General features: G+C 36.0%; 3 protein-coding genes across 3 annotated transcripts in view; 2 read left to right on the top strand and 1 right to left on the bottom strand.

Annotated features, from left to right (window-relative positions):
* Nucleotides 1–27,770, bottom strand: part of EIF3F (eukaryotic translation initiation factor 3 subunit F) — a 288,155-nt gene that overhangs the window by 169,193 nt on the left and 91,192 nt on the right. The window lies entirely within an intron of this gene.
* LOC105881942 (olfactory receptor 5P76-like) lies at nucleotides 8,816–9,772 on the top strand. The gene has a single exon (XM_012783936.2). The coding sequence runs from the start codon at nucleotides 8,816–8,818 to the stop codon at nucleotides 9,770–9,772; it is 957 nt and encodes a 318-aa protein (XP_012639390.2).
* LOC105881941 (olfactory receptor 5P76-like) lies at nucleotides 21,188–22,162 on the top strand. The gene has a single exon (XM_012783935.1). It carries the CDS (start codon nucleotides 21,188–21,190, stop codon nucleotides 22,160–22,162), a length of 975 nt encoding a protein of 324 aa, XP_012639389.1.

Genomic DNA, 27,770 nt, shown 5'->3' on the forward strand with positions numbered 1-27,770 from the left:
TGTCATCAATCTCATGGTGAACACAATGAAAACACATGATAAAATGTTAGCTATATCTTAAGTGTCACATTAGGGATTACAGTACATGAGGAATTGCCTCACCAGAAAGTGTGAGAATCCAGAGAAGTAGACCTAACACTCAAAAATGCTTTTGCCATGAGAGAACTTGACCAGTGAGAAAAAAGTGTTATCAACCTGTGCTGTGGATTTAGTGTTCTTTTGGGTTGAGAAGGGCAACAGTCAAAGCCTAGGGCAAGTTTAGATGAGAATTCTGATTGATACATCTCACATACTTCCTTGGGTTAGGAGGAAACCTTAAGTAACCAAGCCTGACACAGATTAGCAGCCCTGGGGGGCTAGGGAATCTCAAACCTTGAATTTGAATATAGCATGGTCAAAGACAGGTGGCACCCTGGGGTGAACTGAATAAGTAAACAACCAACCCAGGTCTCAATTATTCCTACTGATAATTATTCAAAAATCAATAACCACACACAGTCAAAAATAATGCCAAGAACAAAAGGCAACAAGGTACTAAACATAGGAGCCAGTGGAAAAATGGACAAGAGAAATGAAACTAATAAGATCTAACATGTCATTAATTAAATATGACGATTTAATTAATCATCATAGACTATAATATTGTGTAAAATTTACTAACACAAACATGTGGTAAGCCAAAGTTTGTAATTTGCAAATCTCTTTTCTGAATACAAGTCCTGTCAGATATATGAACAGTAAATATTACTGTGTTTGTTCACTGTCATTTGAAAAGGGAATGTTTTAAATTTTGATGAAGACCAATATATTAGCATGGGCTGTCAACACAAAATACCATAGACTGGGTGGCTTAAACAATAGACAATGTATTTTTCTTACAATTCTGGAGGCTAGAAAGGCAAGATCAAGGAGCCAGCATGTTTGGTTTCTGGTGAGGCCTCTCTTCTTGGCTTGGTAGGTGGCCACTATCTTATTGTGTGCTCAGGAGGCCTTTGCCTGTTGTGTGCTCAGTGAGAGAGGGAGAGAGAGAGAACTCTCTGGTGCTCTTCTTTTGAGGTGTTAATCTCATCAGACCACGGCTCCACACTCATGACTTCATATAACCTTAATTACCCCCACCCTCAAAGCTTCATCTTCACTTATCAGCATATTGGAGGGCTTCAACATGTGAATTTTTAGGGGCACAAACATTCAGTCCATAACAACCAATATATAATTTTTTTTGTTACTCTTATGGTTCTTATGTAATGCCTAAGACATCTTTGTTTATTCCCAAATGCAAAAACTTTCTCCTATATTCACCTCTAGAAATTTTATTGTTTTATCTTTTGCCTTTATATCTATGATACATTTTGAGTTAATTTTCTTTATGATGTGAGATAAGAATTGGTGTTTTTTTCCATGTGTATATGCAGTTGTTTCAGTAATATTTGTTGCAAACTCTATTCTTATTGAATATCCTTTAACATTTGTCTAAAACTCAATTGACAATATATATTTGTGTCTGTTTTTGGATTGTCTTTTCTGCTCCTTTGAACTATATGTCCAACCTTTCACCAATATGCCGCTGTTAATTACTATAGACTTACGATAAGTCTTGAAATCTTGTATTGTAAATATTCAAACTTTTTTCTTCCTTTCTAAAATTGTTTTTCTTATTCCAGGTAGAAGTCATATTCAGATAAATTGTAGATGTAGTTTATTAGCCTCTACAAAAGACCTTACTAGAATTTTGATTGGGGTTTCATTGACTATAAGGGTCAATTATTGGAGAGCTGACATTTTAATAATATTTTGTCTTGTAACCCATGAACATGGTGTAGCTCTCTAAGTATATTCAGATCTTCTTTATTTTCTCTCATCAGGGTTCTATAATTTTTTAGTAATCTTGCATGACTTTTCATCAATTTATTCCCAAATATTTTGTGTTTTGACCCATTGTAAGTGGAATTTTCTTTTTTCATTTTTCAGTCATTGCTCCAAGTATCTAAAATGCAATTCATTTTTTATATATTAACCGTATTTCCTGCAATCTTGCTAATTAGTTCTAGTGTAAGTTTTAGAGCTCCCTCAGAATTTTCTCTGTAAATCTATATGCTATCTGCAGTAGAGACATTTTCCTTTCTCCCTGAGTTTTTATTTTATTTCATCACTTTTATTTGTCTTATTGCATGCCTAGGACCTCCAGTAAAATGCTAACTAGGAGTGATGAGAATAGGCCTTCCTATTTCTTAGTGTTAGGAGAATAAGTATTCAATATTTTACTATTGAGAGTTGAAGGCTTTTTACAGATGCCCTTTACCTATTTTTTGTTGTTGTTGTTGTTGTTGTTCTTTTCCCCTTCCTTGCCTTCTTTTGGATTATTTGAGTATTTTTCAAATCCAACTCAATTTCCTTCCTTCCTTCCTTCCTTCCTTCCTTCCTTCCTTCCTTCCTTCCTTCCTTCCTTCCTTCCTTCCTTCCTTCTTTCTTTTGACAAGGTCTTGCTCTATTTCCCTGACTAGAATGCAGTGGCATCACTATAGGTCACTGCAACCTCAAACTCCTGGGTTCAGTTGTCTTCCTGCCTCAGTTTCCTGAGTAGCTGAGACTACAGACGTTTGCCACCATGCATGGCTAATTCTTTAAATTTTTTTGTAGAGATGGGGTCTTCCTGTGTTGTTCAGGTTGTTCTCAAACTCCTGGCCTCAAATCATGTTCCCACCTTGGCCTCTCAAGGTATTTATTTGTATTTATATAAATTAATTTGTATGTGTATAAGTGACAATAAATTATTTTTATCAAGAGCATGAAAAATAAGATCAAACATCAAAGAGGCAACTGTTATATGCAATTATAAATATTATGGAGAAATGTAAGTTCTGTTGCTATAAAACTAAAACATAAAAATTCCTATAAAATCTCATTAAGATGCAGACAAAAGGCACCTTAATTTTTTCTCACTGCTGCTTCTTCAAAGCCTTTCTTTCAGTTACTTCTTCACTACTCCCATATGAAACCTTGGGCAAATCTCATATTTTTAAGCCATTTTTAATTATTGAAACATATTCTTAATTTTTTGGTATAAATAATCCAGTCTAATATCAAAGTTTGAATCACTTCCTGTTTAAAATTTTGCCTTCCTGCTACCAACCTCCCTTCCAATGCCAATTTTTGTCTAACTCAAACCCAGAAGCTTGCATTAGAAAGAGAAGGAAGTAAGGTATAGTCTATAACTCCAGCAATTCCTCACATTTCTATTTCCCTTCCTTTACTCACTGGGCTGCCACTGGCTCCTCCAGTGCCAGAGTTGGAGATGGGACAAGAGGGAAGTGGCAGCAAAGGCTGTCCAGTGGTCTTCTCAACATCAGTCTTTTTCAGGCATAAGTCAGACACCATTCCCTCACAATCCAGGGCTTACACCCTGAACTCTTGAGTTGTTCTCAGATACCTCATTAATTGTCTTGAGATTTGGATGGGGCTTTATCTGGCTTAGTTCAAGTTACATAAAGGGCAGAGCCTGAGACAAGGATTTGACTTCAGATGCTTTATTTGGGAGGTGATCCAAGGAAGCAAAAGTGAGGAAATAGGGAAGGTGGGACAGGCAAGGAGGAAAAGTCAACGTGAGTGTATCCTGGTTACCACTGTGGCGACAGTGTCTTGATTTCACTGGGACATGTGAGAAGCCAGAGATTGTGTTCCAGAATTGTCTCTCTCAAGGATGAGGAAGGATGCTTATGCACTGAATTTTATCTTCCATTGGTTGGGGTTGCTCCCAAGGCTTTAATTACCCCCACATCTGGGATGTGCTTGCATGTGGTCTTGGCAAGCTGCTGGTGACTCCCTAGAATGTCTCAGGCTTCTGAGCAGGAACAAAGCATTAAAGTCGAGTTCGTGTTTATCACTGGAAGTGGGAAACTTACAATATGAGTTAGAACCAACCACCATATATGTTCCTAAAATCACAATTGGGGTAAGGGTTTGTAACATAGTTATCAAAACCATGTACTACAACTGCCTATGCACATTATCTTACCATATGATGAAGGAAGAGTAAATGTCATTCCAACAAGTCCCACTATGAATAAGTGTACTCTAGAAATCATCTTTAGCACTCTCTATAAATATGCCCTAATATGTACTTGACTTGCATATTCAGTTAAATACTGTTGGACCAGTTTTGGTTTTGTCTTTTTGGAGGATAGGGTGGGTTAGACCATACTTAGCAAGTTCTGACTTGGAATTCTGCATGTATGCTATCTTAGGATGGTTTCCCCAGAAACAGATCCTGAGAAAAGGTTTACTTTAAAGTGATTTGTTAAGAAGGTGCTCCCAGAAACTTGTAAGGGAGTCAGGGAAGCAGGATGGGTAGAGGGAGAAAAGAAAATTAGGGTACAACTTCAGGAAGAGTCCTGGTTTTCCAGTGGATATTATTTATATACTAATAATGTTATAAACACTTATAGATTTTCATATTTTGGAATCAGTGTGCAGAGTTTTTAAAACTTAGCACTAATTACAGAATGCAATGTTAAGGCACAGGAGACTGAAATGGGAAAGCAAATTTTAGAAAGAGAGTTGAAGAGAGGTGTAGGCATGTAGATGTCTTTATCCTTGTAAAACAGGGGGTTATAAGATATTTTCTGTAATGAAACATAAGCTAAATTTAAAATGTATATTACATAAATTTTAAAGTTTAATAAAATATAAAATCAAAATATAATTATACTGAAAGGATAAAAGGATGGAAAGGACTTATATTTTCAATAGCTAGAAACTTGAAAGATTAAGAAACTGAATTTTTGAGTAACAAAAGACTGAGAGGAAAGTGACCTGAGCTGGGCTATTATACTTTGTGATATAGATATGAAAAAGGTTGCACAATATGTATATGGCCATTAATTAAGAAAATTAAAAACATGGTTTGTTGGGGTGTAAGATTTGTATTTATTCTCTATACTGCTAGAATAAAGTTGAGTAGCTTATTTATAAAAAACTGCATGTGAGATTTAATGTTAACTCTAGATGTTTACTGTAATATAACTTTTAAACTTCATACCATGACATTATATTGCCTGTTAGCTGTGAGAAAATTATTAAATTTAATCCTAGCAATAGATCATTGAATTAAAACCTATTCTCTTTTTTTCTTTAACTCATTGGATATTATTGTTTCAGTCTTATTATATTAAATTCAACAAATGAAATCTGTATAGATCCCTTTAGGCATGGAAAAACTCTTGTTTTCCTCTTTGCATCCATGGTATTCAACTTAAATAGAAAGCAAAAATAGCAGGAACAAAACAAATTCTGAGCTTTTCTTTAAAAAAGCATTTTATTTTAAATACAGAAGTATCTCAATCATGAAATAGTTTAAAGAGTCAAAGTGGTTATCTACAGGGAGTGAGGCATTGGATTTGTAAAAATGGGGCTCTGGACCATTGTTTTCTTTTATAAGTCATTTGGATTATATGTATATAATTATTTGATAACTTTAAAATGAATACAATTAAATTCTTTTAATTAAGCAGCCAGCTCACTCTGGCTGTTCTGTGAAAGGGCAATTGTGCATATATGAAAATTAATTAGGAAGCCATTGCACTGGAGAGCTAGGAAGAAGTGGACACATATCATAGAAATTTAGCAGGTATGATTAACTATACATGAGAGGAAATTAGTATCCTGAATGCTGGCCATGTACTTAGATCCAAACTGGAGGCACAGCTAGTTTTAGGCAAGTAGGCAAGGTGTTGAGGGTGAGGAGAGAAAACTGTAAATCAGAAACTAGTTGGGAAGCAGTAGTCATCACTGAAGCACTTATATCTTGGTGACATTAGCAGTACAGAGTACACATTCTAACCTTCAGTCTGAGCTCAATTTAAAATCTAGATTTAATTTTCTTAATTGAATATAGTTGGACAAGTAGATTAAAATTTGATCTTCTCATTAAGAGAATGGGAATATTTGCTTGCCAAATTATCGTGAGGATTAAATGAAATAACGTAGTAAAATGATAAGCACAGTGCTTGGTTGGCAAAGAGGAAGCTCTGAATGAAGGTTGGTATGAGCAGTGGTAAACCACTTCCACCAGGGGGGCATCTGGAGTATGAGATAGGACTCTCTAATATTAGGGTTAGCAAGAGACTTAGACTGAGTCTTCAGCTTGACAGTCACTGTCTCTGTGATCATCCTTCTAGTCATGTAAGTCACTCACCAGTAGTCATTCCTTGGAGACATGTGGTATAAGAGACTAAGTCTTACCTGGAAAGAATCCAACGTTTTTACCTACCAGTTTTCTATCTATACAACTTTAGTAGTATTTATTTTATATCTTTTGACAGGAAAGAACATGTCCATTACTTAAATAATTTTGATATTTGAAATTCAATTTTATTTGGGATTTCCACTCCATATTTCCAAAGGTACCTAATGAAGTGTCTTACATTTATCACCACAAAATACTTACAACATGAATAAGTGTTGAATGAATGGAGCTAAGGTAACTGCTTTATATATGCAGTTTAGTATTTTATTTTATTTATTTATTTATTTTTTTGAGACAGAGTCTCGCTTTCTTGCCTAGGCTAGAGTGAGTGCCGTGGCATCAGCCTAGCTCACAGCAACCTCAAACTCCTGGGCTCAAGCGATCCTCCTGCCTCAGCCTCCCGAGTAGCTGGGACTACAGGCACGAGCCACCATGCCTGGCTGATATATATATATATATTAGTTGGCCAATTAATTTCTTTCCATTTTTATGGTAGAGACAGGGTCTCGCTCAGGCTGGTTTTGAACTCCTGACCTTAAGCAATCTGCCCGCCTCGGCCTCCCAGAGTGCTAGGATTACAGGCGTGAGCCACCGCGCCTGGCCAGTTTAGTATTTTTTAACCTGAAATATCAAAGTGAACTAAGAACCAATATTTAGCCATGCCATACTTTATAATATTATACTCCCAATGATTATCAAATGAAGGTACACCAACACCTAGATAAAATGAAAAACTTTGATCACTTGAGTATTGAAAGAATCCTTAAAGATTAGTTGTGTTTTTTGGATTGAACTGTTCAATGTTCCCTTGAGAATGTGATAATGATCCCTGGTGCTTTTGAATTCATATTTGAATCTCTAAAATCTTTAGAGATTTGTCCCCAAAGGCAAGAAATGAAATCATGTTTCTGGCATATAATAATAAGAACTTTGAATCTATAGCTGTAAAATGAGTGAATTCTTTCAAAAAGTAAGATTTGGGCTTTCGTGAGTGAATCTGATGTATTGATTTTTATTTACCATTTGAGAACAGTATATTCTCTGGAGTTGTATGTGTACTCACTAGTCACAGTTGTGAACAGGGCAGATATAATCTATCAGTCAGCTAACAAGTAACTTTAGCTGAATTAAATGAGTTTCCACAGCCAATTTATGTAAATAAACAGGCATAATTCAGTCTACCAAGATTTCTTATTTATTCACCCAGAACAACATAAACTCACATGCTCATTTAGTGCTATCTAAACTTGGCACTCATCCACAATGCTATTAGCTTTACTAAGTATGAGATGCTTTGTGACTAAATATGTTGTGGGAAGACCTACTTTGTTTATAGGTCTGAATGCTCCAGCACCACAGACAACGGGACACCGTGGACAACGTGAAAGGTATAAAGCTAGAAAACGTGGAGCAGAGAGTCAAGTTGGTCACTAGCTGTGTGAACCTGTGCAAACTATAAACTTTGTAGGCTGAAATTTTTATTCAGCTGTACATTATTTCCAAAATAATAGAATTTCATTCTATAATATCAATATTTCCATTAGAAAACATTGTTACATTAGGAAATTATTTGATTGGTTTGAATAAATGTACTATAATTATGCTCCGAATATTAATCACAAACTTTTGCATAGTGATTAGGTTTATATATTAAACTACATGATGTAACAATATTTTAACTGGAAATATTAAGATAACCAATTTATACTAGGTGACTTCATTCATAAACAGAACTTGAAATTCCTTTCTGTTCCTTCCTTATTCATTGAAGAAAATTGTACTTCTCTTTAAAAAACTAGTATTCTTTAAGTGATGGACATGGTAAACTATGTAACTAAGTAGGCACCTCTTTTATACTTTAATTGTTAGAAAACTGAAATACTAATCTGTCATGTACTTATTTTCCAGTGTACTATATTTCACGGTAAATATTATTCATTTTTCTGCAGGAAATTTATTGCATCCAGACTGTCTGGGGTTCACATCCTGATTCCAACACTTGCAGTGGAACCTTAGGTAAGTCACTTCACATTTTCAAATTCAGGTTCCTCATCTATAAAATAGAAATTAACAATACTGAGTGTTATTTTATGGAAATTAATAAATACATATACATATTTCTAAACCCTGTGCCAGTAATTTAGTAACCATCCAGTAAATGTTAGCTAATACTCAAGTCTCCATTGCATAATCCCACCCTTACATATATTTTACTCTTTTTTGCTATACTTACCATTCCTTTTTGTGATGTTTTTAAATCTTTAGCTTCAAAGGCATGTGAAGTACATTTTTTAGAAAGAATAAAAAGGATATACATTATTTGTAGTAAGTTTTTAGTGTTTCTGATAAAAACAAGTTTTAAAATATAGAATGACTCATTACACAAAAATATAAAAACAATAAGACTCTAAATTCAATAAAATACTTTTTAGTCCAAACTTTCCTTGATTGATATTTTTGTTCATATTAACCTTCATGTATTTATTAATGAAATTGAGACCATCAAATTTATAACTGCTTTATTGTATGGTTATCATCCCAGGTTCTTTTGAGGAGCAGCTACCTTGTCTCATGGATTCCCTGGTGGACAGGAACCACACTGCTGTGACAGAATTCATCTTATTGGGCTTAACAGATGATCCAGTGCTTCGTGTCGTCCTCTTCATGATCATCCTGTGCATCTACCTGGTGACCATCTCTGGCAATCTCAGCATAATCATTCTAATTAGAATCTCCTCTCAGCTCCATCACCCTATGTATCTTTTTCTGAGCCACTTGGCTTCTGCTGACATAAGCTATTCATCTTCTGTCACCCCCAACATGCTTGTGAACTTCCTGATGGAGGAAAACACAATCTCCTACCTTGGATGCACCATCCAGTTTGGTATCGCTGCATTTTTTGGAACAATTGAATGCTTTCTTCTAGCTACCATGGCATATGACCGCTTTGTGGCAATCTGCAACCCACTGCTTTATTCAACCAAAATGTCCACTCAAGTCTGTGTCAAGTTACTCATAGTGGTTTATGTAGGTGGTTTTCTTAATGCTTCCTCCTTTATCTTTTCCTTCTTTTCTTTATTCTTCTGTGGACCAAATAGAATCAATCATTTTTACTGTGATTTTGCTCCTTTAATTGAACTCTCCTGTTCTGATGCCAGTGTCCCTATAGCTGTGTCCTCATTTTCTGCTGCCTCCATAGTTGTGGTCACTGTGTTTGTCATAGCTGTCTCCTACATCTACATCCTCATCACCATCCTGAAGATGCGGTCCACCGAGGGGCGCCACAAGGCCTTCTCCACCTGCACCTCCCACCTCACTGCAGTCACTCTGTTCTATGGGACTATTACATTCATTTATGTGATGCCCAAGTCCAGCTACTCGACTGACCAGAACAAGGTGGTGTCTGTGTTCTACATGGTGGTGATCCCCATGTTGAACCCTCTCATCTACAGTCTTAGGAACAAGGAGATCAAGGGGGCTCTGAAGAGAGAGCTTGGTAGAGGAATATTTTCTAGTGATGCCTGTTAGTTTTGTAGGATTTCATAGAATTATATTACACAGAACATTTTGTATTTTTTTCAGAATACTTAATGCATGTGTACATATGGATTCATTGTTTCCTTTCTCCAAAATGTTGTGAACTCCATATTGAAACTCAGTTTCTTCTTCCTCCATGCAGTTAATATTCACAACAATTTGTGGAACATGTAAGCATAATTGCATATTTGGAATAAAGGAAAAAGAATTCATGATGATGGATGGCTGAATGAAGCTTTTGTTCTTGCTTGAACACTTTGTCTGCTGAATTTGAATATCCACCACTGAAATGTTCATTGCTTCCAACTGAATCAAGTGATTGAATGTGACAGACTTTTGCACGAACTCATACTGATTGCATTTACACCACTCCCTTGACACTGTTATAACCCAGATTAGCAACTAGAATCCCAGCCTAGTTTACTAAAAAGTTTGTAGTAACACTCTACTAAATAATTTATCCCTTATAATATTTGAATATTTGCAGAGTTAGACAATCTGGAGGCTAAATATTAGTAACAGTAGCAGTAGTTGTAGTAACGGTATTAGCAATAGCAGTTAAGGATGAACTTTTTCACTACATTCTAGGCACTGCCTCAGTGATTTACAAGTACAGTAGTAACATAATTGATCCTGAGTATGAATGACTCCTGTCAATATTTTTCAATTCTTATATCCTCTTAATACTTTGATTTGTTATGAGGCATATATTCTCTGTTGTGAGCAGAGGGAGGGGCTCTTTGAGAACACTTCACCACTAGGGTACTTGCGTTTCTGGGACACATTCTTTTCTAGGTGACCCTTTCTGTTTACAGTAAGAATAGCGACTTCCACATCTGGATATGGGAAGTTAATTTATATCACATAAATTTTGACACAAAATAAATAAAAGTCTTGGTAATATTTTTAAGTGTATGTATTGGGATGATCATATGGTCTTTGTTTTTGCTTCTGTTTATGTGGTGAATCACATTTATTGGTTTACATATGTTGAAACATCATTTCTTCCCTGGGATGAAGCCCACTTGGTCATGGTGGATTATTTTTTATGGGCTGTTGAATTCAGTTTGCTAGTATTATATTGAGCATTTTTTCCATCTATATTCATAAGGGATATTGGTCTTTAGTTTTCTTTTTTTGTTGTGTCCTTTCCTGGCTTCGGTATCAAGGTGATATTGGCTTCATAGAATGCATTGGGGAGGAGTCCCTCCTTCTCATTGTAATGGAATAATTTCATCAGTATGGGCACTGGCTCTTCTTCATAGGTCTGGAAAAATTCAGCTGTGAATCTATATGGCCTGGGGCTTTTTTGTTGTTGGAAGACTTTTTATTACTACTTTGATCTCCTTGCTTGTTATTTGTCTCTTCAGGAGTTCTATTTCTTCCTGATTGCATCTTGGGACATTCTGTGTTTCCGGGAATTTATCCATTTCCTCTATGTTTTTGAGTGAATGTACATGGACATTTTTATAGCATTCACATCCATTTATCTGTTGATGGACACTTACGTTGTTTCCATATCTTGGCTATTGTGAATAAAACTGCAATGAATATGGTGGATCTGAATCTCCATGAGGTTCTGATTCTATTTCCTTTGGGTATATGCCCTGCCAAAGGATAGCTGGGTCATTATGAGGAATCCCCATACTATTTGCATAATAGATACACCGATTTACAGTGCCACCAACAGTGCGCAAGGGTTCCCTTATCGCCACACCTTTGCCAACATTTGGTATCTCTTGTCATTTTTATGATCGCCATTGTAACAAGTGTGAGGTGATATTTCATTGTGGTTTTGATTTGCATTTTCTTGATGATTAGCAGCATTTTTTCTACCTGTTGGCCATTTATATGTCTTCTTTTGAGTAATGTCTATTCAGATCTTGTGCCCATATTTAATCAGTTTTTTTTGCTGTTGAATTATATGAGTTCATTATATTTTTTCAATATTAGCCTCTTATCAGACATATGGTTTGCAAATATTTTCTCCCAGTTCATAGGTTTCCTTTTCATTTTGTTATATTTTTCCTTTGCTGTGAAGAATACTTTTCGTTATGTAGTCCATCTGTTTATTTTTGCTTTTCTTGCCTGCGATTTTGCTATCAAATTGAAAAAGTTATTGCCAGGCTGATGTCAAGGACATTTTCCCCTAAGTTTTCTTCTAGGAATGTTATGGTTTTAGGTCTCATGTTTTTGAATCTTTAATCCATTTTCAGTTGGCTTTTGTAAATGGTTTAGGATGAGTCCAATTTTATTCTTTTGGATGCAGATATCCAGTTTTCCTAAAAACGTTTATTAAAGACACCATCCTTTTTCTATTGTGTATTCTTAGTGACCTTGTCTAAAATTAGTTGACCATTTATGTGTGGGTTTATTTCTGTGCTCTCTATTCTCTCTTTTGGTCTGTGGGTATATTGCTTTTTATTTTAAACTTATTTTTAGTTGTAGTAAAATACATATAGCATAAAATTTCTATCTTAATCTTTTAAAGTGTATGGTTTGGTGGTGTCAAGAACATTCACATTGTTATGCAACAATCAGCATCAGCCATCTCTAGAGCTCTTTTCATCTTGTAAAATCAATACTTAGTAACCACTAAACAATAACTCTTCATTCTCTTCTCACTTTCAGCCTCAGTAAACCACCATTTACTTTCTGCCTCTATGAACTTGACTACTTTATGTACCTCCTATATGTGGAATTTTTTGTAGTATTTGTGTTTTTGTGGCTGGCTTATATCATTTAGCATAATGTCCTCAAGGCTCATCAATGTTGTAGCATATGTCAAAATTTCCTTCGTTTATAAGGCTGAATGATATTCTCTTGTATGTATAGTCCACATTTCTTGTTTACCCATTCATCTATCCATGAACACTTAGGTTTCTTCCACATTTTTGGCTATTGTGAAGAATGCTGTTATGAACATAGGTGTATACATATCTTAATGTTTGGGGTATATACCCATTTTTTTTCAATTTTGGGGGGTATAAAGCCAGAAGTGAAATTGCCAGATCATATGATAATTCTATTTTTAATTTGTTGAGAACTGCCATACTGTTTTCAACAGTGGCTACACCATTTTACATTTTCACCAATAGTTCACAAAGGTTTCAATTTCTCTACATCCATATCAATACTTAATTTCTTTTTCTTTTTTTTGATTGTAGCCATCCTGATTGGTGTGAGTTGCTATCTCGTTGTAGTTTTTATTAGCCTTTCTGTGGGTTTGTTTTTATGTTAGCACCATACTGTTTTGATTACTATATCTTTTTAATAAAATTGAAAATCGATAAGTGTTATATTTTCAGCTTTGTGTTTTTTGCTGAAGATATTTTTTAGGTATTTGGGGTCATTTATTTGTACCCTGAATTTCTTTCATTAATGTTTTATACTTTTCAGAGTACAGATCTTTTACTTCCTTGGTTAAATGTATTCCTAACTAAGTATTTTATTCTTTTTTTTATGTTATCCTAAATGAGATTGCTTTCTTGATTTATCTTTTTATTTCTTTTTGTTGTTATATAAGAGATGTGCATAGTTTTGGAGTACATGTGATAGTGTAATACATTAATATAATTTGTAAAGATAAAAATCTATGTACTTTGGATATTCATCACCTTAAGTATTTGTCTTTTCTTTATGCTGGAACTATCCAAATTCTTCTTTTCTGTATATTTTGAAATATTTAACAGATTATTGTAAGCTATAGTCCCCCTACTGATCTATCTACCATTAGGTTTTAGATACTCAAGTGCTAAGGTCTTCTAGTTGTCCATCTTGTTGACATCACTTTCTAGGGTTTGTTTAAAATAATTTATCAAGGAGATACTCCCAGTAGAAACAAGGAAATAGGGAAGCAGGAGAGGGAAAAGAAGTAAAGCAAATAAGGATACAATTTCAGGAAAAGTCCTAGGTCTCCAGTGGGTACTATTTATATACTCATAAGAGTATCAGTATTTATTTTCATATTTTGAAAATAATACAGAAAATCAGCACACAGAATTTTTAAAACTTAGAGCTAATTACAGAATGCAGTGTCAAGTTACAGCTGACTGAAACAGAAGGGCAAATTTTGGGAAGAGAATTGAAGAGAAATTGAGGCATGTAGATATCTTTATTCTCATAAATAAAATAGGGGGTCATATAATATTTTACATAACTAATTCAGATTAAATTAATTGAAATAAAATGTATATTAGATAAAGTTTCAAAGTATAATAAAACAGAAAATGAAAATATAATAATATTGAAGGAAGGCAATAGGGGAAGATGCGTGTGTATTTTGTGAATGGCAGAGGTGTGCCGGATGTCAATGGAGGAAAGCATAAATTCTGCATCAATAAAGAATGGTATAAGCTGTAGAAGTCCAAATTTTAAACTGTAAGTTGTCTAATTCAACCTTGATTAAAATTAAATTTAAATAAGATTACTTATATTAGCCATAGAAAAAACTTGAAAGATAAAGAAACTGAATTTTTCAGTAACACAGGACTTTGAGATAACAGTGAATTGAGTTAGGTATTAATATTACATGTTGCTATGCATAAGATATAAATAAAAGACTGAAGGAAATATATACGACTGTGAAAGAAATCAAAAATACTTTTTCGGGCAGGCACAGTTGCTCATGCCTGTAATCCTAGCACTCTGGGAGGCCAAGGAGGGTGGATCGTTTGAGTTCAGGAGTTCAAGACCAGCCTGAGCAAGAGCAAGACCCCATCTCTACTAAAAATAGAAATAAATTAATTGGCCAGGTAAAAATATATAGAAAAAATTAGCTGGGCGTGGTGGCACATACCTGTAGTCCCAGCTACTCGAGAGGCTGAGGCAGGAGGATTGCTTGAGCCCAGGAGTTTGAGGTTGTGTGAGCTAGGCTGACACCACAGCACTCTAGCTGGGGCAACAAGAGTGAGACTCTGTCTAAAAAAATACTTTTTTGTTGGGTAAGATTTATATTTATTCTCTACTTTGCTAGAGTAAACTGAATAGCTTATTTGCAATAACCTTATCCGAGAGATTTCACTTTCACTATACTTATTAATTACTCTATAAATTCTGTAGTAGCATGACATTACATGGCCTATTAGCAATGAGCAATTATTAATTTTTATTCTATCTTTGTAATAGAATGTTGATTAAAAATTTATTTTATTTTGTTTTTTTTTTTTTTGAGACAGAGTCTTGCTCTATCACCCAGGCTAGAGTGCTGTGACATCAGCCTAGCTCACAGCAACCTCAAACTCCTGGGCTCAAGCGATCCTCCTGCTTTAGCCTCCCAAGTAGCTGGGACTACAGGCATGCACCACCATACCTGGCTAATTTTTTCTATATATTTTTAGTTGTCCAGCTAATTTCCTTCTATTTTTAGTAGAGATGGGGTATCGCTCTTGCTCAGGCTGGTCTTGAGCTCCTGAGCTCAAATAATCTGCCTGCCTTGGGCTCCTGGAGTGCTAGGATTATAGGCGTGAGCCACCCTGCCTGGACTGTTTTTTGACATTTAGCTCATTTAATATTGTTGATCTTACCTTGTAATAATAAATTGAAAAATAAAATCTGTACAGATCCTTTCAGGTGTGGAAAAACCACCAATTGTCTTTTTTGCATTGATTATATTCAACTTAAGCAAAAAGGGAAAACAGCAGGAACACAGACGTAAATTCTAAATTTTTCTTTAGTAAAGCATTTTATTTTCAGATACAGAAGTATCTCAATCATGAAATAGTTTAAAGAGTCAAAGTGGTTACTTGCAGGGAGTGAGGCTTTGGATTTTTAAAGGATGGGTCTCTGGAGTATTGCTTTCTTTTATAAGCCATTCGAATTAAGTACATATAATTATTTGATAGCATTAAAATGGATATAATTAATTTATTTTAATTAACTTATTCTGGCTGTCCTGTGAAAGGGCAATCATACATATAAGAGAATCAATTAGTTCAGCTATTGCACTGGAGAGATGCAGAGAAGTGGACACATATCATAGAAATTTGAGAGGTATGGTTAACTGCCCATGAGAAGAAATCAGAATCCTGAATTCTGGCCATGTTCTCCAGGCCAGACTGGAGGCCCAGCTAGTTGTAGGCAATTAGGTAGGGTGTTGAAGGTAAGGAGAGAAACTGTAAATCAAGAACTAGTTGGGATTATTTGATTTTTTCTTCCTAATTTTCGTGAGTTCTAAGTATATTCTAGTTATCAGTCCCTTATCGGATGCATAGGATGCAAAAATTTTCTCCCATTCTGTAGCTTGTCTGTTTACTTTCATGACTATTTCTTTGGCTGTGCAGAAGCTTTGTAGTTTGATCATGTCCCATTTATTTATTTTTGTTGCTGCTGTGATTGCCTTTGGGGACTTCTTCATAAACTCTTTGCCCAGGCCGATGTCTAGGAGAGTGTTTCCAACTTTTTCCTCTAGAGTTCTAATAGTTTCATATCTTAGGTTTAAGTCTGTTATCCAGCGTGAGTTGGTTTTTGTGAGACGTGAAAGGTGTGGGTCCTGTTTTAGCCTTCTACAGGTGGCTATCCAGTTTTCCCAGCACCATTTATTGAAGAGGGATTCTTTTCCCCAGCGTATGTTTTTGTCTGCTTTGTCAAAGATTAGATGGCTATATGAGGATGGTTTTATATCAGGATTCTCACATCTGTTCCACTGGTCAATATTCCTATTTTTGTGCCAATACCATATTGTTTTAATTACTACAGCTTTGTAGTATAGTTTGATATCTGGCATATTAATGCCTCCCATTTTGTTTTTGTTGCCTAGAATTGCTCTTGATATTCGGGGTCTTCTTTGGTTCCATACGAAGCGTAAAATTATTTGAACAGAAATTTTTCTAAAGAAGACAGAAGAATGGCCAACAAACATATGAAGAAATGCTCAACAACTTTAATCATCAGGGAAATGCAAATCAAAACCACAATGAGGTATCACTTAACCCCAGTGAGAATGGCCTTTATCAAAAAATCTCCAAACAATAAATTCTGGCGTGGTTGCGGAGAGAGAGGAACACTCCTACACTGCTGGTGGGGCTGCAAACTAGTTCAACCTCTGTGGAAAGCAATATGGAGATACCTTAAAGTGATACAAGTGAATCTACCATTTGATCCAGCAATCCCATTGCTGGGCATCTACCCAAATGATCCAGTGACACTCTACAAAAAAGACACCTGCACTCGAATGTTTATAGCAGCACAATTCATAATTGCAAGGCTGTGGAAACAGCCCAAGTACCCATCAATCCAAGAATGGATTAATAAAATGTGGTATATGTATACCATGGAGTACTATTCAGCTCTAAGAAACAATGGTGATATAGCACATCTTATATTTTCCTGGTTAGAGCTGGAACCCATACTACTAAGTGAAGTATCCCAAGAATGGAAAAACAAGCACCAGATATATTCTCCAGCAAACTGGTATTAACTGAGTAGCACCTAAGTGGACACATAGGTACTACAGTAATAGGGTATTGGGCAGGTAGGAGGGGGGAGGGGGGCGGGTATATACATACATAATGCGTGAGATGTGCACCATCTAGGGGATGGTCATGATGGAGACTCAGACTTTTGGGGGGGGGGAAATGGGCATTTATTGAAACCTTAAAATCTGTACCCCCATAATATGCCGAAATAAAAAAAAAAAAAAGAACTAGTTGGGAGCCAGTGGTCGTTACTGAGGCACTTACATCTTGAAGACATCAGTAGTACAGAGTACACATTGTAACCTTCAGTCGACCTGAATTTAAAACCTAGATTTACTTTTCCCAGTTGAGTACAGTTGCACAAGTAGATTAAACTAAATATTGGCCTTCTCATTCTCTGTAAAATTAGGAGAATGGGGATATTTGCTCACCAAATGATTGTGAGGATGAAATGAGATAATATAGTAAAGTGACAAGCACAGTGCTTGTCTGGCAAAGCCAAGCAACTTTCTGAATGAAAGTTGGTTGGTGTCAGCAGTGGTAAACCACTTCTACCAAAGGGGCATCAGTAGAGAGTATGAGATGGGACTCTCTAATATTAGGATTAGCAAGAGACTTAGATAGAGTCTTCAGCTTGAAAGTCACTGTCTCTATGATCATCCTTCTAGTCATGTAAGTCACTCACCAGTAGTCATCCCTTGGAAGTGCATGTATAAGAGGTTAAGTCTTGGAGACATGGTGTAAGAGACTAAGTCTTACCTGGAAAGCATCCAATTTTTTTACTTTCCAGTTCTCTATCTATGTAACTTTAGTAGTATTTATTTTATATCTTTTGACAGGAAAATGGTCTACCACTTAAATAATTGTGGTATTTGAAATTCAATTTTATGTGGGATTTCCACTCCATATTTCCAAAGGTACCTAATGGAGTGTCTTAATTTATCACTACAAAATACTTACAATATGAATAAATGTTGAATGAATGGAGGTAAGGTAACTGCTTTATATATGCAGTTTAATGTTTTTTAACCTGAGATATCACAGTAACCTTAGAATCAATAGTTAGCCATGAGATAATTCATTATATTATACTCCCAATAATCATCAAATGAAAAAGTACAGCAACACCTAGATAAAATGAACAAAATTGATCACTTGAGTATTGACAGGCCCTTAAAGATTAGTTGTGTTTGTGTGGATTGAACTGTTCAATATTCACTTGAGAATGTGATAATGATCCCTGGTGCTTTTGAATTCATATTTGAATCTCTAAAATCTTTAGAGATTTAATCCCCAAAGGCAAGCAATAATATCGTGTGGTTGATATATAATAATAGGACTTTGAATCTATAGCTGTAAGATGAATAATTCTTCTTCTTCTTCTTCTTCTTCTTCTTCTTCTTCTTCTTCTTCTTCTTCTTCTTCTTCTTCTTCTTCTTCTTCTTCTTCTTCTTCTTCTTCTTCTTCTTCTTCTTCTTCTTTTTTGGGGAGACAGAGTCTCACTTTGTTGCCTGGGCTAGAGTGCCTGGCATCAGCCTAGCTCACAGCAACCTCAAACTCCTGGGCTCAAGCAATCCTCCTGCCTCAGCCTCTCGAGTAGCTGGGACTACAGGCATGCACCACCATGCCAAGCTAATTTTTCTATATATTTTTAGTTGGCCAATTAATTTCTTTCTATTTTTAGTAGAGACAGAGTCTCACCCTTGCTCAGGCTGGGGTTTCGAACTCCTGACCTTGAGTGATCCTCCCGTCTTGGCCTCCCAGAGAGCTAGGATTACAGGCGTGACCCACCATGCCCAGCCAATTCTTCTTTGAAGAAGTAAGATTTTGGCTTTTATCAGTGAATTTGATATATTGATTTTCATTTACCATTTGGGAACCCTTTATTCTACAAAAATTGTCTCTCTATTCAAACCAAACAAATAATTTCCTAATGTAACAATGTTTTCTAATTGAAGTATTGATATTATAGTATGAAATAGTGTTATTTTAGAAATAATATACAGCTGAATAAACTTTCAGCCTAAAAAGTTTATAGTTTACCCATACTTATGTGTTTGTACTTAGAAGTCATAGTTGAAAACAGGGCAGATGTAATCTAACAAGTAACTTTAGACGAATTCAATTGAATTTCCACAGCTAATTTAGTGTGAATAAATAGGCATAATTCTTATTTACCCAGTCAAAAGAACAGAAGCTCACCTGGTCATTTAATGCTATCTAAATTTGGCACTCAGCCATGATGCTAATAACTTCACTAACTGTGAGGTGCTTTGTAAACTTACTTCGAGTAAATATGTTGTGGAAAGACCTGCTTTGTTTATTAGTCTGAATGCTCCAGCATCACAGACAACTGGATGCTCTGGACAAAGTCAAAGATATAAAGTCAGAAAACTTGGAGAAGAAACTCAGTCTGGCCACTAGCTGAACGTGAACGTGAGTAAACTATAAAGTTTGTAGCCTGAAACTGTTATTCAGCTGTAAATTATTTCCAAAATAGTACTATTTTATTCTATAATATCAATACTTCAATTAGAAAACATTGTTACATTAGGAAATTATTTGCTTTATTTGAATAAGTATACTGCAATTATGCACTGAATATTAATCATATAACATTTGCATAGTGATTATAGTAATATATCAAGCTACCAGATACAACAATGTTTTAACTGGAAATATTAAAATAAGTTAATCAATTTATACTAGGTGCCTTCATTCATAAACAAAACTTGAAATTCCTTTCTATTTCTTCCTTGTGTGTTCAAGAAAATTATATTTCTCCTTTTAAAAACTAGTGTTGTTTAACCAATAGACATGGTAAACCATGTAACTAATTAGGTACCTCTGTTATACATTAATTGTCAGAAAACTGAAATACTAATCTGTTATCCACCTATTTTCAAGTGGACTATATTTCATGGCAAATATTATTGACTTTCATTTATAGCATAGTTTTTGCAGGAATTGACTGGATCTAGACTGCCTGGGGTTCATAGCCTGTTTCCACCACTTGCTATGTAACTTTAGGTAAGTTATAAATTCAGGTTCCTCATCTACAAAATATGAATTAGAACTACTGATTATTATTGTATGGACATTAAAAAATGCATATATATTTCTTAACCTTTGTGCCAGTAATTTAGTAACCATTCAGTAAATGTTAGCCAATACTCATGTCTCTGTTGCATAATCCTACCCTTAGATGCTTTAATCTTTTTTGCTGTACTTATTATCCCTTTTTGTTATATTTTTAAATCTTTAGCTTCAAAGCCACTTTAAGTACATTTTGTAAAAAGACTATAAAAGGATATACATTATGTTAAGTAAGTCGTTTTGGTGTTTCTGGTAAAAACGATTTAAGATATAGAATGACTCATTACACAAAAATATATAACAATGACACTCTAAATTCAATAAAACAAAGATGTGGAAGCAACCCAAGTGCCCATGAATACGTAAGTGGATGAATAAAATGTGGTATATGTATACCATGGGGTTCTACTCAGCCACAAAAAACAATGGTGATATAGCACCTCTTGTATTATCCTAGATAGAGCTGGAGCCCATTCTACTAAGCGAAGTATCCCAAGAATGGAAAAAACATGCACCACATATACTCACCATCAAATTGGTTTTAACTGATCAACACTTAAGTGCACATATATTAGTATCATTCACTGGGTGTAGGGCAGGTGGAAGGGAGCAGGAGGGGATGGGTATATTCACACCTGACGGATCTGCACCATCTGGGGGATGGACATGGTTGAAGCTCTGACTCAGGTAGAACAAGGGCAATATACGTAACCTAAACATTTGTACCCCTGTAATATGCTGAACTAAAAAAAATAATAAAAAAATGATTTTTAGTCCAAACTTTCCTTGATATTAACCTTTATATATCTATTAATGAAAATGCAACCATCAAATTTAACCGCTTTAGTGTGTGGTTCTCATCACAGGTTCATTTGAGGAGCAGCTGCATTGACTCATGGATTCCCTGGTGGTCAGGAACCACACTGCTGTGACAGAATTCATTCTATTGGGCTTAACAGATGATCCAGTCCTTCGGGTCATTTCCTTTATGATCATCCTGTGCATCTACCTGGTGACCATATCTGGCAACCTCAGCATAATCATTCTCATCAGAATCTCCTCTCAGCTCCATCACCCTATGTATTTTTTTCTGAGCAACTTGGCTTCTGCTGACATAGGCTTTTCATCTTCCGTCACCCCCAACATGCTTGTGAACTTCCTGGTGGAGAGAAATACAATCTCCTACCTTGGATGTGTCACCCAGCTTGGTTCAACTGCTTTCTTTGGGACAGTTGAATGCTTCCTTCTGGCTGCCATGGCTTATGACCGCTTTGTGGCAATCTGCAACCCACTGCTTTATTCAGCCAAAATGTCCACTCAAGTCTGTGTGCAGTTACTTGTAGTGGCTTATTTAGGTGGTTTTCTTAATGCTTCCTCCTTTATCTTTTCCTTCTTTTCTTTACTTTTCTGTGGACCAAATAGAGTGAATCATTTTTTCTGTGATTTTGCTCCTTTAATTGAACTCTCCTGTTCTGATGCCAGTGTCTCCACAGCTGTTCCTTCATTTTCTTCTGGCACCATCATTGTGGTCACCGTGTTCGTCATAGCCATCTCCTACATCTACATCCTTATCACCATCCTGAAGATGCGCTCCACCGAGGGGCGCCACAAGGCCTTCTCCACCTGCACCTCCCACCTCACTGCGGTCACTCTGTTCTATGGGACCATTACATTCATTTATGTGATGCCCAAGTCCAGCTACTCGACTGACCAGAACAAGGTGGTGTCTGTGTTCTACACGGTGGTCATCCCCATGTTGAACCCCCTCATCTACAGTCTCAGGAACAAGGAGATCAAGGGGGCTCTGAAGAGAGAGCTTGGTAGGGGAATGTTTTCTAGTGATGCTTGTTATTTTTGTAGGATTTCATAGAATAATATTACATATAACCCTGTGTATTTTCTACAGCTCACTTAATGCATATGTATATACAGATTCAATATTTCCTTTCTCCACAGTGTCGTAAGCTTCATATTGAAACTCAGTGCCTTTCGTTTCCCCCAATGCCTTAATTTTCACAACAATTCCTATTCCTGGAACTTCCTAAGCATCATTGCATATTTGAAATAAAGGAAAAAGAATTAATGATAATGGATGGCTGGATGAAGCTTTTCTTTTTTTTTTTTTTCTTTTTTTTTTTTGAGACAGAGTCTCGCTTTGTTGCCCAGGCTAGAGTGAGTGCCATGGCGTCAGTCTTGCTCACAGCAACCTCAAACTCCTGGGCTCAAGCGATCCTCCTGCCTCAGCCTCCCCAAGTAGCTGGGACTACAGGCATGTGCCACCATGCCCGGCTAATTTTTTTTTCTATATATATTAGTTGGCCAATTAATTTCTTTGTATTTATAATAGAGACGGGGTCTTACTCTTGCTCAGGCTGGTTTCGAACTCCCGACCTCGAGCAATCCGCCCGCCTCAGCCTCCCAGAGAGCTAGGATTACAGGCGTGAGCCACCGCGCCCGGCTTGGATGAAGCTTTTCTTCCTGCTTAAACTACTGTCTCTGCTGACTTTGAATTCTTGTCAATGAAATGTTCAATGCTTCCACCTGATTCAAGTGATTGTATGTGACAGTATTTGCACAAACTCATACTCACCAGATCTACACCACTGCCTTGACACTGTAATAACCCAGATTAGCAACTAGAATCCCTGCCTAGTTTACTAAAAGGTTTGTAATCACAACCTATTGAATAGTTTGGCCCTTATGTACTTTCATATTTGGAGAGTTAGAAGATCTAGAAGGTAAATATTAGTAATAGTAGCAATAGCTGCAGTAACAGTATTAGCAATAGCAGTTAATAATGAAATTGTTCACTACATTCTGGGCACTGTTCTTAGTGATTTACAAGTACAATATTAACCTAATTAATACAGAGAATGACTCCTTAACATTTTTTTTTCAATCCTTATATGAGAGAGTATTTAAGAGAGGCACATACATACAGGTTAAATAAATACTTAAGACCATGAGTACCCTCTTAATAATTCAATTTCTTTTGAGGCATATATTCTCTGTGGAGAACAGAGTGAGAGGTTGTTTGAGAACACTTTACCACTAGGGGACTTTTGTTTCTGGGACACATTCCTTTTCAGCTAACCCTTTCTTTTTAAAGTATAGAGACTTCCACATCTGGATGTGGCAGGTTAATTTGTCTTAATATTATAGCAACTTTCCGACACAAAATAAGTAAAAGGCTGGGCAAATATTTTTAAATGTATCTATTGAGATGATCATATGGTCCTTATTTTTATGTGGTCAATCAAATTTATTGATTGACATATGTTGAAACATCCTTTCTTCCCTGTGATGAAGCCCACTTGGTCATGGTGGACTTCTTTTTTTTTTGACGTGTTGTTGAGTTCCGTTTGCTGTTCATTAGATTGCTAAACTTATCCTACAAGACTGCAACATTTTAGCCTTTGACCTACATTTTCCAGTACCCCCCCTTCTTCCCCTAGTAACCGCCAATCTGCTCTGTTTCTATGTATTTGTCATTTTGGTTTAGATTCCATATATAAGTGAGATCATGCAATACTTTTCTTTTTTTTGAGACAGAGTCTCACTTTGTTGCCCAGGCTAGAGTGAGTGCCGTGGCGTCAGCCTAGCTCACAGCAACCTCAAACTCCTGGGCTCAAGAAATCCTTCTGCCTCAGACTCCCGAGTAGCTGGGACTACAGGCATGCACCACCATGCCTGGCTAATTTTTTCTATATATATTAGTTGGCCAATTGATTTCTTTCTATTTATAGTAGAGATGGGGTCTCACTCTTGCTCAGGCTGGTTTCGAACTCCTGACCTCGAGAAATCCGCCTGCCTTGGCCTCCCAGAGTGATAGGACATGCAATACTTTTATCTCCGTGTATGGCTTATTTTATTTAGGATAATGGCCTTTAGGACCACGCATATTGTGGCAAATGGCCACATCTGCTTCTTTTAAAAGGCTGAATAATATTCCAGTGTGTGTGTATAGATACCAAATTTTGTTCATCCATTTATATCCTCATGAAGACTTATAATATTTCTATATTTTGGCTATTGTGATTAAAACTTCAATGAACACGGTGGCTCAGAATCTCCACGAGGTACTGATTCCATTTCCTTTGAGTATATACACTGTAAAAGGATTGCTGGATCATTTTGAGGAATCCCCATACAGTTTCTATAATGGATACATCGATGTACAGTCCTACCAACAATGTACAAGGGTTCCCTTTTCTCTATACATTTGTCCACACTTTTTATCTCTTCTCATTTTTATAGTCTCCATTGTAAAATATGAGGTGATATCTCATTGTGGTTTAGATTTGCATTTTCTTGATGATTAGCAATATTGATTAATAGCTTTTTATCTACCTTTTAGCCATTCATATGTCTCCTTTTGATTCATGTCTATTCAAATCATGTGCCCATTTTTAACCAGTATTTTTTTTTTTTTTTTTTGCTATTGAATTGTTATATGAGTTCTTTATATTTTGGGGACGTTAACCTCTTCTCTGATATATGATTTGCAAATATTTTCTCCCAATTCATGGGTTGCCTTTTCATTTTTTTGAATGTATCATTTGCTATGCAGAATATGTTTTTTTTTTTTGAGACAGAGTCTCGCTTTGGTGTCCAGGCTAGAGTGAGTGCCGTGGCGTCAGCCTAGCTCACAGCAACCTCAGACTCCTGGGCTCGAGTGATCCTTCTGCCTCAGCCTCCCGAGCAGCTGGGACTACAGGCATGCGCCACTATGCCCGGCTAATTTTTTATATATATATCAGTTGGCCAATTAATTTCTTTCTATTTATAGTAGAGACGGGGTCTCGCTCTTGCTCAGGCTGGATTTGAACTCCTGACCTTGAGCAATCTGCCTGTCTCGGCCTCCCAAGAGCTAGGATTACAGGCGTGAGCCACAGCGCCCGGCCCAGAATATGTTTTTGTTTTGTAGTTTCACTTGTTTATTTTTGCTTTTCTTGCCTAAGTTTTTGCTATTAAACTGAAAAAATTATTGCCCAGGCCAATGTCAGGGGCATTTTCCTCCAGGTTTTCTTCTAGGAAATTTATGGTTTTAGGTCTTATGTTTTGTTTTTTAATCCATGTTGAATTGGTTTTTGTGAATGGTTTAAGAAGCGTCCAATTTCATTCTTATACATGCATATAATCAGTTTTTCCAAAAGCGTTTATCAAAGAGACTATCTTTTTTCTATTGTGTATTCTTAGTGACCTTTTCTAAAATTAGTTGGCCATTTATGTGTGGGTTTATATCTGTGCTCTCTATTCTTTCTATTAGTCTGTGGGTACGTTGTTTCTGTATTTTAAAAATTATTTTTAATGGTAGTGAAATACATATAGCATAAAATCTCCATCTTAACCATTTTAAGCATATAGTTCATTGGTACTAAGAACATTCACATTGTTGTGCAACCATCATCATCCATCTCTAGAACTCTTTTCATCTTGTAAAATTGATACTTTGAAACCACTAAACAATAAGTCTTCATTCCCCTCTCACTTTCAGACTTAGTAAACCACCATTTACTTTCTGCCTCTATGAACTTCACTACTACAGGTACGTCCTACGTGTGGAATTTTTTGCAGTATTTGTGTTTTGCAGCATTTGTGTGACTACCTTATATCATTTAGGATAATGTCCTCCTCAAGGATCATCCATGTTGTAGCATATGTCAGAATTTCCTTCCTTTATAAAGGTGAATAATATTCTTTTATATGTACATCACACATTTTTTGTTCATCCATTCTTTTATCCATGGACACTTGAGTTGCTTCCACATTTTTGATTACTGCGAAATAGCAATGAACTGAGTTAGGTATCATTATATCTTGCTATGCATAAGATATAAAGAAAAAGCTGAAGGAAATATACATGAGTGTAAAAGAAACCAAAAACACATTCTTGGTTGGATAAGGTTTATATTTATTCTTTATTTTGCTAGAATAAAATGAATAACTTATTTGTAATAACCTTATCTGAGAGATTCCACATTCACTGTACTTATTACATGCTCTGTAAATTTCAAACATAGTACTGTGACATTCCATGGCCTGTTAGTAGTGAGCAATTATTAATTTCTTTATTTCAGTATATTATGGGAATACAAATGTTAAGGTTACATATATTGCCCTTGCCCCCCTCCCCTGCCCCCTTGAGTCAGAGCTTCAAGCGTGACCATCCCCCCGACAGTGCACATCTCACTCATTATGTATGTATATACCCATCCCCTCCTCCTCTCTCCCACCTGCCCGACACCTGATAAATGTTATTCCTATATGTCCACTGAGGTGTTGATCAGTTAATACCAATTTGCTGGTGAGTACATGTGGTGCTTGTTTTTCCATTCTTGGGATACTTCACTTAGTAGAATGGGTTCCAGATCTATCCAGGAATATACAAGAGGTGCTATATCACCATTGTTTCTTAAAACTGAATAGTACTCCATGGTATACATATACCACATTTTATTAATCCACTCATGTATTGATGGACACTTGTGCTATTTCCATAACTTTGCAATTATGAATTGTGCTGCTATAAACATTCGAGTGCAGGTATCTTTTTTGTTGAGTGTCATTTGTTCTTTTGGGTAGATGCCCAGTAGTGGGATTGCTGGATCAAATGGTAGATCTACTTGTATCTGTTTAAGGTAACTCCATATTGCTTTCCACAAAGGTTGAACTAGTTTGCAGTCCCACCAGCAGTGTAGGAGTGTTCCTATCTCTCCACATCCACACCAACATTTATTGTTTTGGGACTTTTTGATAAAGGCCATTTTTATTAATTTTTATTCTATCTTTCTAATAGAATATATATTAAAATTTGTATTTTTTTATATTTAGCCCATTTAATATTTTGGTCTTACTTTCTAATAATAAGTTCAAAAAATAAAATCTGTACAGATCCTTTCAGGTATGGAAAAACCACTAATTTTCTCTACGTATCAGTTATATTCAGCATAAACAAGAAGAGGAAACAGCAGAAACACAGAAATTCTAAATTTTTCTTTAGCAAACCATTTTATTTTTAGATACTGAAGTATCTCAAACATGCAATAGTATAAAGAGTCAAAGTGTTTACCTACAGGGAGTGAGACTTTGGATTTGTAATGGATGAGGCTCTGGAGCATTGCTTTCTTTTGTAAGCCATTTGAATTAAGTACACATATTACTCAATAGCATTAAAATGGATACAATTAAATTCTTTTAATTAAACAACTTGTCCTGGCTGTCCTGTGAAAGGGCAATCATATATATAAGAAAACCAATAGGGACAGCCATTGCACTGGAGAGATGGGGAGAAGTGGACACATATCATAGAAATTTGGGAGGTATGATTAACTGCCCATGAGAGGAAATTAGGGTCCTGAATGCTGTCCATGTCCTCAGGGCCAGATTGGAGGCCCAGCAAGTTTTAGGCAATTGGGCAAGGTATTGATAGTGAGGAGAGAAAACTGTCAATCAGGAACTAATTACCAGTGGTCATC

Source organism: Microcebus murinus, chromosome 4, assembly GCF_040939455.1.
Source record: "Microcebus murinus isolate Inina chromosome 4, M.murinus_Inina_mat1.0, whole genome shotgun sequence".
In the NCBI taxonomy this organism is placed as follows: Eukaryota; Metazoa; Chordata; class Mammalia; order Primates; family Cheirogaleidae; genus Microcebus; species Microcebus murinus.